The sequence below is a fragment of the Ciconia boyciana genome, chromosome 1 (assembly GCF_034638445.1).
Source record: "Ciconia boyciana chromosome 1, ASM3463844v1, whole genome shotgun sequence".
Lineage (NCBI taxonomy): Eukaryota > Metazoa > Chordata > Aves > Ciconiiformes > Ciconiidae > Ciconia > Ciconia boyciana.
The window spans coordinates 55,825,700-55,839,686 of record NC_132934.1 but is presented as its reverse complement, the minus strand read 5'-3'; the positions used below and the strand labels follow the sequence as shown (position 1 = coordinate 55,839,686).

Below are 13,987 nucleotides of genomic sequence, written 5' to 3'. Positions count from 1 at the left end.
ACCCCACCCAAACCAACCAACCTATATGATTCACTTTAGACTACATGGTTGTTTTCTTTTCTGGCTTGTCTTCCTTCTGGTCTTGTGGAAAATGTTGCTTCCATCTTCATAATAGCTATTTGCTTTTGCATATTTTAGTTGTAATTAAGTTTCTACTGCACATAGACACAAAAAATGCTGTGTGTAGAAGTTAATCTCTTCCAGCTGCATCTGGATGCTGCTGAATAAGATAGTGAGCGCTTCCTCTTTTCCTCCCACATCTCCCAGAGGAAGAAATTATTTTTTAATTTTTTTTTTTTAAACACAAATTTCTACGGACACCTAGAAGCTCTTAACTATTCAGCGTCTTTTACTCAGCATGCCCTAGTCAGTCTGAACAATAAGACTGCCTGGGACCCCAGACAAAGTGTAGGAAATCTGATTAAGAGGGCATTCTTTGATCAATTAGAGATAGCTGCAAGCACTCTTGTGATGCACCACAAGCAGCATGACTCCCTCACGTTACAAGATTAGCAAAATAATCTTTTCTGAATAGTGTTCACTGAGACTTTCAGTTCCTCTAAGAAGGGGAAGATGATGTTCCACAACCTGCTTATTTTCAACCAACATGAAGATCTGGAGGGAGAAAAGGAAGGGAAGAGGGGAGTACGTGTGAAATGTTTCCATTGTTGTTTTTTAAAGAAAGTAAATACATACCTCTTCAGCCTCGCTAAAATTGCCCATGGCAGCTTTGGCTTGGGCGTAGTTGAAGTTAAAAGTGTCATCGTTGTAGAAGTAACTCTGGAAAATAAGCCACACAAACAAAACCCAAATAAATAAAACAAAAACCCCTCCTCTCATGGTATAACAACATTAAAAATATCCCCCCCCCCAATCTGAGTCAGACTATGTCAAGACAATGGGAAGGAAAAAGAAAAACCCACATTATGAACATACAGCATTTATAAATAGTGGGTAGAAAATTATGGACTGGCTTTCCATCCTACATTTGTGACTACAAACACAGCTGGAACATTCCACAGTATTAACTATGAGAGATCTGGAGAATGCTCCAAGCTCAAAATTGCAGTGGCAGCTTTTACGGGTGTAATTTTCACTTTGGGCATGTGAAGACATGCTGTGCTGCCATGGTCTCTTTCACCTCCCAAGCACTTATTTCACCACTACGGTAGTAAATAGGCAGTTGACTCCCTAATGGCTTAAGGAGATGAACAGTTTGTTTTTCCAAGACTTCCCGAGGTTCAACAAGAGATCCTGCGGATCTGGTTATATGACAGATGCTAGTCTGACACACTGGATCACATGATGAAGGTGGAGCTGCAGTACCAGGCTGTAACCAGGCAGCACACCGTGTAACAGGACTTCCTTAAGCTCAAGCCTTGCTTACAGGCACCCTTCTCTCTATCTGAAGTGCAATATTAAGTTTTTCTCTCCCATAATATTAGACTGGACACACCTGGTTAATGACAGATCAGGTTGATGTAGCTGTGTCTTTTCTGAAAAGCTGCATGGGCCAAAGCAGGAAATATAACTCTAGGTACAGATTAGCCTGATGTTTGGGTTTGACCCAATTAGCTTAGATTTGATCATGGTCAGATTGAAGTATAACTCAGATGACCAAGTCAGCTGTGTGTGTTCTACATTCAGCATTATCCTACACTAGCAGTAGACGTCATAGAGGTAAGGTAGAACATAATACCACAGCGACAAGTGTGAATGGGATTGAGGATCCCTGCTGAGCAGAGGTGCAGTGCTTGTGAAAGAGCATAGGAAAAAAGCAGGGTGGTTTATCCACTATAGTTAACTGCAAGAAAAGCTTTCCTGTGTGCATAACAGCAAGGTGTGTGAAAATGTTTTTGCTTATATAACATCTATAAAAGAAACTGAACTTGTGTAGGAAGACCAAACTTTTGTTTTGTTCCCTCATTAAGGAGTAAGGAGGAGGTAAAAAGCACAACTGGGACTATACAAAAGATATGGGAAGCAAGGGACAAAACCCTTTCCCAGTGCTATCTTCTTTAATTATGTAGAGATACTTGAGGAACCTCTTCCCTTCCCTGTCACAGGTAGTCAAAGGGTACTGTCCCAGTCCACCCACATACATGAAGCCAATGCCTGGACAGGAGAGATGGGGGGTGGCCACCATTTGCCAGATGTCTAGGTTTCACCCAAATAGTCTACGTTAGGGTCCAAAAGAGCCGGCAAATATAGCAAGCTATGTGAAAGCATGAGGATGAACCAATCGGATGAATCTCAAGCGCAGTCTGTGAAAACATTTCAGCACCCTTAGGGTGAACTAACTGGTTTCACTATATGAGAATTACAACACTTCACTCTATTCTTCCTCAATGATAGTTTCGTGTGAATCAGCACAAGTCCCAGGTTAAGCAAAGCTGGTGAGCAAAATGCTAGTTTTACTGCATGAATAGTTCTTTCTGTTCAAATAGCCCCCATTGTATTTTTGAATTAAAATGGAAAAGAAACTCTGTCAGCAATCAAACTAAAAAACGGTGTCATTCTGTCCTGGCTGTATTTGTGCTAAAGACCAGACCTGCTGCAAAAACAAAACCAGTAAAAATGAACTAGTACTGCCAACAGTGCAACACATTCACAGCACCTAGATATTTTGTTTCTTTTTCTTTAAGCCACATTATATGTACTGGACTTGACTCTTTTGTGGTCTTTTTAGTGGTCTTCAATCTTTTCATAAAACCAACTGAGCTCTGAGTCATGTCCATTTCAATGAGATGCTCAGATACCCAGTTGAACAATTAAGCATTCGTTGTGGCCAGAACTCAGCTGAGCCTGAATTAGCTTGTCTTCTCAGTTGATCCTCAGTGTTATAATGTCACCCTCAGGGCAGCTGGCAATACATTTATAATAAGGTGTCCTTTGAGACATTCTCATGCCTAAAGCAGTTTTAATCAATCATGGATGAAAGTGGTGTTTCCTGAGAGAAGATCACGCAAACAATCTTCACAGAGTGCACAGCTCCACTTAAAGAGCTGCAGAGATTCTCCTGAAGTTGATTCCTGTGAATGAAACACAAAGGTGACTGTAAAGCCACCTAAACCTTGCCTGTAAAGTGGCACAGGAAGAATTATTTGCATCCCTGTGACCTGAAGAGGAGAGGAATGACCTAAGTAAATCTGAGCAGTGGTTAGTCTCAGCTAGAAAATTATGAGTACCAACTACTTCAAAAGGACGGTGCAAAGAAAGTGGTGGTAGGGAGAAAACTTTGTCCCTTGCTGTTTATCAACTGCATTATGTCTCAAAGTACCAGTATTTATGATTCCCTTCAAGAATTTAACAAATACATCTTTTACTTAAGCTTGATCATTTTGCAGCTTGCTAGATACAATCTATAAAACCTTCCAAACTTGCAACCTCAACCCTACCTTGAACTATGACAATGAGCTCCATAAACCAACTGTGTTTTGAGAGGGACAAAATCCATTTTCTTAGAAAAGACATGGTGAATTTGCTGCAATTCCAGCAAGCTGTACCTTGTTTTCAGCCTCTCCTAATAGAAATGGAGGTTTCAAATCCACCTTGTTTATTCTAATCCTCATTTTGTATCATTTTATTTTCTTAACTTCCCTCTATAGGAAATATTGTCTTAAGAGATTTAAAAGATAGACATTATTTCAATTCCTAATTATTCTCTGAATCACCTTTCTTTCTGCAGTTGAGGGGGGAGTGCCCAGTATTTCAAATAAGAGTACACCACTGTGCAATGAAATGCATCAATCTTTTTTTATATTGAATTTTCTTTACTTAACATAATATTCTGTTTCATCCTTATAAATGCAGTCACATTACAACTGTGAAAACTGAGGGAATATTTTTTAAAAAATTATCTTTGCCTAAATGTGGGTCAAATCAAAACAGATATATGGTTACTGATGCCAAAGGCATGTATATGTGAAGTCCAGTTTGCAAGCTGAGATCCACATATATATGTTATAATGTGCAACAGCAGTTCTACATACTTTCATCAAAACAGCTAAGTTTTTAAAAGAAAACATCCAAACAGTCTTCCCCTCCCCTATGCACACATAATAAAATCTTTTCTCCCAAATCTGACAAGGGAAGAACGGTCCTTCTTCTAGCTGATAAATATAGCAGAATTGAAGGCTTGCATACCTGTACCTGTCATTGTTTCTGCCTTCCTCCCAACAGTTTTTAAACATTAGATCTATTCCTCACCTATATTTCCCTCTGCATGGGCTCTTACATTTTATAAAATAATACTGAGTATTCTGTGCTCTTCCTTTTCCCTTCAGATTCTCTTTCCAACCCTTCCTACAACACTTTCCTTTATACCCTCACAGATGCAGAATTGTCTCACTTAATCCCCTCCCTGTAGCACTTCTCTTGCCTCATGACTCTGACCTATCCTCCGATCATCCTATTGCCCACTTTCACCCTCTTAATTTCTTTTTAGTGTCTTGTTCACTTCTGGCTCTTTCCTTTACAAACACTAGCCATGCCTTACTTTCCAATATTAATAATGACTCCATTTGCCTCCCCAGATGCTCCCCTTCTCTCTCTCTCATTTTTAAGCTGTTGTGGTTTAACCCAGCAGGCAGCTAAACACCACACAGTCATTCGCTCACTCCCCCACAGTGGGATGGGGGAGAGAATTAAAAAAAAAAAAAAAAAAAAGGTAAGACTTGTGGGTTGAGATAAAGACAATTTAATAGGACAGAAAAGAAAGGGAAAATAACAATGATAAAAAGATATACAAAACAGATGATGCACAATGCAACTGCTCACCACCTGCTGACCGATGCCCAGCCAGTTCCCGAGCAGCGGACCCCTGGCCAGCTTTTCCCCCAGCTTTATATGCTGAGTATGATGTCATATGGTATAGAATATCCCTTTGGTCAGCTGGGGTCAGCTGTCCCAGCTGTGTCCCCTCCCAGCTTCTTGTGCACCCCCAGCCTACTTGCTGGTGGGCAGTGTGAGAAGCAGGAAAAGGCCTTGACTCTGTGTAAGCACTGCTCACCAGTAACTAAACCATCAGTGTGTTGTCAACATTATTCTCATACTAAATCCAAAACACAGCCCTATACCATCTACTAGAAAGAAAATTAACTATCCCAGCCAAAACGAGGACATAAGCTTTCCTATATACCTTGGAGGGGGTGAGTAATTGCATTTAACTTTAACCTTTTTAGGTCAGACCTAGTTGTTTAAGAACTTTAAGTAAATGGAAAGAGCTGGGTATTTCTATGGGGTGACTCATTCCATTCTAAGTGTAAGAAATACACAGGATGAATTCTCCTCCAGAAATTACCATCCGCCCCCATTGGCTATAGACTGAGACCAGGTGATAGTTATAACTATAAGTCTGACTTTTAGCTGGCTCAAGCTAGGCAAAACAAATCTCACTGTTAGTTTCCAGCTCTCCTTTTTTCAAATTACACACACACACTCCAATCTGGGGTGGTGGTGGTAGGGTGTCTCTTCATTCTACTACAGTGTAGCCATTCCAGTGGCTACAGCCACTTGGGATTTCTTCCATGACCTCTTTCCAGACAAAGTTTAAAAACACTACACCTTCATCATTCTTCACTTATCAGCTGCTTTTGGCATCATTACAGCCACATATTTTTCTTTAGGTCTCACCCTCCTTAGAACATTGTAATTGTCCTCATCTCATGCATCTCCCTAGCCACTTCTTTTTAGATTCTCATTCCTCTTCCTACCAAATATAGTTCTTACAACTGTAGTTTCATATCAGTAGAACAAGACTGCAATCACTTAACCCTCCACACTCCAGCCTCTCTCTTTTTCCTCACATCTGATTTATAACTGAATATCTGTAAGTTATATCCATTTTATCCATTGAATACTGGTGATCTGATAATGCTGCATTATGATAAATGCAATCTCCTTCTCTTACTTTGAAAAATGCAACATTGCCTGCAGGCTACCACTCGGATTACTTCTGCAAAAATAATATTCTTAGCTTACTGCTTTGGTAATACTGCCCTATCTTAGCCTTTCAGTGACTGCTTTCCCTATAAAATATAAGCTTTATTACTTTCAGGGTCCTTCATGTCTTATCTTCCTTACACACTCTTATTCATTAAAATGTTGTTCCCAATTATTAACCAGTGACAATAATCTTCATCACTCATTTGATAAGTCTTAAAAAAAAAAAGTAATTTTTTTTTCCTCCATGCTGCCCACCCCATTAATATCTACAAATTTTTTCATTGTCTTCCTTTAATTATCTTCCTTGTCTTCTGTGATGCCACCAGAAAGCCTGATAATGGTTAATTTGCAAGTGTGATAAGAGCACCATGCTGCACAATGCTATCTAAACTGCTTCTTTACATTTTGATCCATTTGCTGTATTGACCACTTGTCCCACTGTTGTTCCTGTGTTTTGTTGTTACTGTTGTGTTTCTGTATCTTTTTATGTATACATAGTGTCTCACACAGTACAGTCTAATTCCATAAATGGTGATTCCATGTATTAGAGTACTACCAATACTAAATAATAATACTAACCTTGACTGAGTTGAGGTAAATCAGGACATTACCAAACTGTCTAAGAAGAAAGAAGCAGGAGGACATGCACTGTCTCCCTGGGATGGTATCTAAAATTCAAAAGAGAAATGCAGATTGGTAGAATTTAAAAATCACATAGTAATGGAAATCACTGTCAAGACTGCTGGCGACTATGAAAGCAACTGACTTCTAAAAATAGTGTAACTTGCCTTTTCAAGGCAAAGGACCATACTACAGGTTAGAAAAACTATTAGATCATCTTGTCAACTTTCTCTACAGCATACAATAACTATTTCAAGACTGTATTCAACAGCAAATTCTACAGAGACAAATTGTTTAAGTAACAGGCCTTTTCCATGACACAATTTATGTAGCATAATTTTAACATAAATTATTCTTACTCTTAGGAAATGACACTTGATACAAAGCCTGAGTTTGTTATTCTAACCTCATTAGCCTTTTCTCTTTAAAATCATGCTTTTCAGTTATCCTGGACAAAGAAGCTCTACATATTTTAATTTTAGTTACAGTGAAAGAGTAAACTTGAGACACTGAAAATATTGTTATATTAAAAAAAATTAATACATGCACAGGAAAAATACTCAGTGATGAAATATAATATGAATATTAATTTTCATGCACTTGGGATTTACCACATTGCTCACAAGTGGTAAAGCCATAAGTTAGGCATATCAGTTCAAATGAGTGTCAGTAAACTTTGCTGCCATCTATGTCATCATAAACTTTGCTGCCATCATACTATGCTGTCATCTACTCTGAAATTGCTAGCTGTGTTACTGAAAAACTATTTCAAAGCTTTTTTAGAGATTCTGAAGTAAGCTTACTAGGACTAGTTTTTGTTAGACCAAACCAGCAGAAATTGGTCAGAGATGGACAAACCCAAGTAGAAGCTGGGAAGGCATAAACCCAAGTGATGTCAAATCGCTATTTCACTATTCAAATAATTATTAGGGAGCATGTTGCTCTGTGCAGTTTGGTGAGCTGACAGGAGATAAGATCCTAAGGCTACCAACATCCCTGAAGTAATCTGCTCCTGTAGGTTAGTTACCACCAATCCATCCACACCAGAAAATTAAAATATCTTTTCTGTATATAGAAATTTCATCTAGCTGAAGACCAATATTTTGACTCCATACCACAGCACAAAATATAGCATTCCACTGGAAAATTGTGCATTTGCCTTTAAATAAGGTAGGGTAGTAATTATTCCTGGAAAGCACTATATAAGATCTCAAAATATATTTCAAAGGAAAGCAGAATATTTTCATTTTTTATCTTTTAGCACTATGAGATACAGAGCTTGGATGTCCTGTCATTTCCATAAAGAGACAATCCATCCTTATCTATGTCTGAACCACATCATTCAGTTCTCCAACTTAAGAAAATTATTTGGTTATTTATGAAGTGTTCACTTGGGAGCAGAAACTGACCTGTATATTTATCTGTCCTTTTTTACATGCAGGCATACTTATGACACATATATGCCTTGACAGGACAATAACAGAAACAATTTTCCTTAGTGTTCTTCCACTCTTTTTTGTTGTAATGAGAATGCAGGTACCTCAAAAGTGCTCCTTTTCTCTCATATTCAATTTTTGAAGTTCATAAACTCACAGTAATGTATTTTAAACAAAATTTAAAGAAATGCAAATAAACATGCAAAGGAGACTTAAAACTGAGAATACATTTTCAGTAAAAATTAATCACAGTAACAAAATATTAGAACCACACTTTTCTTTTCCCATATATGATTGGAGAGTTTCCAAGTTTCAGTATTTATTCTTACGTCCACACTTTGGCAGAAAATTTTGTTAGGCCAGCATACCGTCCTCCATATACTTTTAGTGAAAGATTTCATTAAAAACCAAACAAGTAAAACATGTGTAAACCTCATACAACTCAGCAATGAATACTACTAGTGACAGGAAAACTAGAGTTTTATAGTTCTAATTCATCCCATGTGACTCATGCAGGAAGAGGAAAAAGTTCTCATTTTGAAAAATTACTTAGGGTGACCTAAGAATACCTCAAAGAAAAGACTGCACAAAGTCCAGAAGAAATGTTTCATTCCTCCCACCCAACACTAGATATGCCTGACTTGGTCCTAAAAGAGGACCACTGCAAATGAAAGGGGTGGTTTTCTCCAATTATGCTTGCTGTGTTTTTAGAGTAGTTTGTAAGACTTATGTTAAGCACCAGAAACACTGCATTTAATGGAAATGTTTATGTTCATTTATTTTCACTAATGTTCCTCCTATACCATTTCCTCCTTAACTTATCTCAGAAATCTGATCTGTTTCATTTTCCACCCAGTTGAGACCCTGGGAGAAGAGCATGAGAATTAACTATAAAAATCTAGTTATATCCTCCTTTGTAATGCCAGTTCCTTTTTATGTCATTGGGATTAAGAATTTTTATTAAGCTTCAAAAACGCCAGTAAACCAAGCTGCTGTTCTGGGTGTTATTTATTGTTGCTAGAGGGTGAATATTGACTCCTAGACTGTAAGTGCTTCCTGGTTTTTTTGTTTTGGGTGTCCCCACTCCTCTTAAAATACATAACTTCCAACATGAGATGAAATGTGTACATGTATTGGAAAGGACTTTCACATTAACTTTGTTTGCTCTATGTTCCTTGAACCTCCAAGTCAGAGATCTAATTAAAAATAGCAAAGGGCTTAATTGATGACCCCAAAGGACTTTACCAATACATGACAGTGTATTCTTCCTAAACTGTCTGTTGCTAATTTTTTCTTAATGCAGTCATGGGATTCCTACAGTTAACAAGAGCAACTCAGAAAGACAGGATCTTGTTTTGAAAAAACATTCCACATCTTCATCTTAATCCATTAATTTTTGATAATCCACATTAAAATCAGGAGCCTTGTAGGCCCAGTTGTGAGCAAAGACACAGCATAGGATTTCCTCACCCTAGTGAGCACAACCTACTTTTGTATTATAAATCTGCAAAGCAGCTGAGTAACTTGATAAAGATCTTAAACACAATCTAGTGGTACTAGCTCCTTGCAAGGATTGGCACAGTGGGAAATGCTGAAGCATGACTTACATGCTTGAATAGCACAGCTGGCTACTTAGCAAAAGCCCAAGTATACAAACAGCAAGAATTCTGTTTTCCATTCTAAATCCAGCAAAGCAAAGGCAGCAGATCAAAAATGACCACAAATATACAACATAGTGGCTAATATGCTCAGTTACATAAGAAAATAAAAATTATCATATTGGATCCAAAGTCTATCTGGTTCAGAAGCTTGCCGAGTAAGAATATACAGCTATAGAAAGAACATATTCTGATTTCACATATAATACATGCTGTGGTATGTAATGCCACTTCCTTTGAAGTTTCTCTCAGCTTCCAACAATCTGCACTGAAGACTTCCTAATCATTACTGAAAAATTTGTGTTAAACAGCCAACGGACTTTTCTTCTACAAATTTCTTTATACCTTCTGGTTCTTGCAAGATTCTATATCAAATAAGTTGTGTTACGTGATGAAAAAGTAATTCATGCTGTTTGTTTTAATTGTCTTGCATGATGATTTATGTCAATGCTCCTTGTTTTTTGTATGGTACAGTAACTGATTCTTCTCTATTCCTCTTCTCCTTGTCATTTATGATATTCTGTATTGCGAACGTAACTAAACTCAGTCATCATTTTCCAGGCCATGTATCCTCCTTTATTTAATCTCTCCCTGGTCAAGAAGTTCTCCCCTTTCTCTGAACATCCTTGCTGTCTTTATTGTACCCTTTCTTGTTCTACCATTTTTTTTTGAGATTTAATAACCAGAGCTGTACACACTATTCCAGAAAGGAAACTACATCTGTATACAATGACACAGTAATTATTTTTGGTTTGTTCCTTCTTTCCTCATCAATTCCTAAGATTCTCTTCAACTTTTCTGATAATTTTGCAAATATAGTTTAAGGTTCCCCCCCCTCCCCGCTATGTACTACTTTGCATTTATCAAAGCTAAATTTAATTTGCTATTATTACCCAGCCTCATATATTCTTCCACAGCTTTCATCATTGTGGAAGCTTTCATTTTTCCTACTATGGGTAATTTTGTACCATTGGCAAATCTAGTCATGTCATTATTTGTCTCCTATAGCTCATTAATTATGAATACGAGCCCTTTCTTTAAAGAAACAAAAGGTTCTTTCAAGTGTTCAAATCAGGTGCATTTTATCCTTTTCACTGCTACTTCACTGAAAATTTTCTGTTAGAAATGGGAAGCTACATAATAACCTTTCTCTTCTTGAAATTACTACTGTGGAAATTTTTTGAGGTATTTGCTAACACATGGATTTTGAATTGGGTTATACTCAGATCACTGTAACAGAATTGGATTTTCATCATAAAATTTCAAATCAGGTTCTATGTAATCTCTGTATTGGTCTAGAGTCACCTGTTCACTTGTGTGTTCTCCAAGAAAGATGAAAACTTAGCATTTAAAAATTCATTCTCTATACCATGCCATGTCATTGCATTTATGAGGTCAATAGGGACAGAATTGAAATCTCCAACTATTATTTCATTATCTATCTATATAAAATCTCTAACCTCTTTAATATGCCAGTCAGTGTTCCCATCCAGGCTGGCTGGTGAATAATTTAGCCTCAATATGAGTCGTCTCCTATTGGAGCACGTAATTTAGAACAATTTTATGTTACTCACTGATACAGAAAAGATATTTACTTTGTTTTGTGAGAAGGTTTATATAATGTTTAGAACCATTTCTCCACTGGCATCATCTATTTAGTAATACCCCATTGTAAGTTAAATAGGAACAATATCCTACATATTACCTTCCTATCACATTTAAAAAATTTTAGGTTTATAGCTTCCTTTTCTAAAACCACGTGTTCCACTTTATTCATCTTCTTGTAAAACATCTAATATTTGTATAAAAACACGTACATATTTGGTCTTCATGTGTTTGCTTTTTGTTATGTCCTATCTAAATTGAACTCTGTTTGCCTCTTCTATTTCCTATCTACAGTTTGTTGACCTCCACCTGTCCTTCATTGGAGGATACAAAAAACCCCTCACGCTATTTTGCCTTTAAAGGAGGAGTTAACTTGAACTGTGTGCTCTTCTGTATGTCAGCTCTCTCCCACAAGTTTTTAAAAAGATGACAAAGCAGTTTTTACATGGAAGTACCAAGAGTGTAAGATGCTTGCAGTACTAATGTTTCCATTTACCTTTAGTTGGAACCAATCCTTCCCATAGGCTCATTTTTTTTTAAGTAACCCACCTTCCTAATCAGACTACATTTCTGTTCCCCGCCCCCCCCCCCGCCCCGCCTCCAAGCATACCTCAAGTCTTAGCCTGTATATCCTGTTTTGCATATGGGTTTAAAAATATTTCACAGTAAAATTAAGAGTTTTAGCTTCCTAACAATTTCAATTTGGGTTTTGGGCTATATCTTCACTATACATCTTTTCAGGATATCTTTTCTCAGACTATCTCTGTATTATTTTTATCCATGCGTGCTATGTTCACTCATCACACCTGCACGACTGTTATGGGCATTAAGAGGTCTACCACCATTGTATCAGTCATCCTGTAACTTTACTGGCATCACCAACCCAGTTAGCTATATGCCCACTATCCCGAGTCTCACAGTTCATATTGCTTCTTTCTGTTAGCTGGGATCCCAACTCCAAAGGGATAGCCTCAATGCAAAAGGAATGTGTTAGGGAAGCCACTTCCAGCCTTCCAATGTGAAGTTCTCTGCTGCACGATCTCAACAGTAAAAGGGCTGCAAGGGGAACAGAATAGCTCAACAGTATTTCTGAACGTTTCATCAGTGCTGCTGCCCTGTCTCTTTAGCTCCTTCTCTTTAGTCACCATGGACACAGGAGACAGCATTCTGTCTCTGAGGACCATGAGCTGTCTGTACCATAAACATGCATAAGTTACCCACGTAAAGAAACAGTCCTACTGACAATGCCTACAAAGGAAACTGTGAAGCCCCATTTTGTTTGAATTTCTGTGTTCCAACTACTGGCTTTTTTGATTTGGGATTTTGTTTTTACTTTGGCAAGGGGAAGAGAAGACAAAGTCTTGTTTTGGTCTATTATTGAATAAGTAAAAGTAAATATTGAAAATATATTTTTTTGTTTGGTTGGTTTTTTTTTTGGGGGGTGTGTGTGTGTTTTTTGGTTCAACCAAGGAGTTAGTCCCAGAGCCTCCATTTCTCTCTGTAGCCAAATTCCTCTTTACGTTTTTATCACCCTCAGTTCCCGGGCACACTCCGTGCTAGGACTCTACATACTCGATAGGCTTCATTAGCAGTCTTAGATTTGTACCCGTGAGGTTTCAGCACACACTTCATCTAATTAGGCTGCTGTCTTCTGTTTCTATAATGGGGATTATTAGTCAAAGGCAAGCTGCCACAACGTCTACCAGTGAAGACTAGCAGTTTGCAGTATAGCCTCTTTTCCAGCCAAATTCATATACTAAGGTTTGAAATCAATTGAGCCTTCTAATTTAAACTTCCAAATTTGTTTTGGACTATTAATTAGACTTTCTGTTACTCATACTACAACAACAAAATGCCTAGCAATAGTCATGCTAACAGTCAGCAGTTAGACAAAGATACAATGGCATATATTTGGATACTGTAAGAAGGATTACCTAATTGAGAAAGAACATTTCAAACATACCACATTCGCTAGCTGATTCACCCACCAACTGGAAGAACTGCTGAGCAATTTTCAGATGATCTCTCTGGGAGAGAAAAAAAAATATCCAACATGAGTTCCAGAGTTGATGCTACAATACACAGTGAAAATATACTCTGAGGAACAGATGGGGAGAAACTAACAGACAGGGCTGAAGTAAAACCAGAAAAGGTAAATGTGCCACTGTATGTGCCTAGATACACAAGAACACTGTAGAAAGTAAACAGATTTTTTGGAAGCAGGACAGAGAACCCAAATTCAGCTTGATTTATTGTCAGGACTAGCAACAGAGATGTGCACCTCACTCATTTTGGACTGAGTACTGTACAGAAGAAGATTAAGAGACTCAGAGATCCTGCAATCTAAATCAGAAATGACTGTCTGTTTCAATCCATTCCAGTCCCTACAGGTCCGTTCACATTCTACTTTTGGAGAAGCTGGAGAACCTCATGGGCTTCACTCACCGAGCCCATTTCTTGTCCAAGTGCTGCATTTACCACTCCTTTGAGGATATACTCCTGAAAAAAAAAAGTAAAAAGGATCAGAGAAGACAACATGAAGATTTCAGGAGACATGTACAAGCCTACGTGCACATTATTTTCTTCCTAAATTCTGCTCTATCCCAACTCAGTTTAATAGGTATCTGGTTACTATGATACTATGATAGTGCTTCAGCACAGTAGTACAAAGTTACCCCCCAAAAATCCATTCTACTTGCTAGCTAGTCACTTCTGCTAAAT

General features: G+C 37.8%; 1 protein-coding gene across 2 annotated transcripts in view; it reads right to left on the bottom strand.

Annotated features, from left to right (window-relative positions):
- The window catches only part of IFT56 (intraflagellar transport 56), a 52,067-nt gene that overhangs the window by 13,487 nt on the left and 24,593 nt on the right, over nucleotides 1-13,987 (bottom strand). For both annotated transcript variants that reach the window (XM_072867618.1, XM_072867625.1), the window contains exons 11-14: nucleotides 13,712-13,765; nucleotides 13,230-13,293; nucleotides 6,526-6,614; nucleotides 697-780 (exon numbers count right to left, since the gene is read on the bottom strand). In XM_072867618.1, the coding sequence (XP_072723719.1) occupies nucleotides 697-780; nucleotides 6,526-6,614; nucleotides 13,230-13,293; nucleotides 13,712-13,765 (291 nt within the window). The remainder of the gene's footprint in view (nucleotides 1-696; nucleotides 781-6,525; nucleotides 6,615-13,229; nucleotides 13,294-13,711; nucleotides 13,766-13,987) is intronic.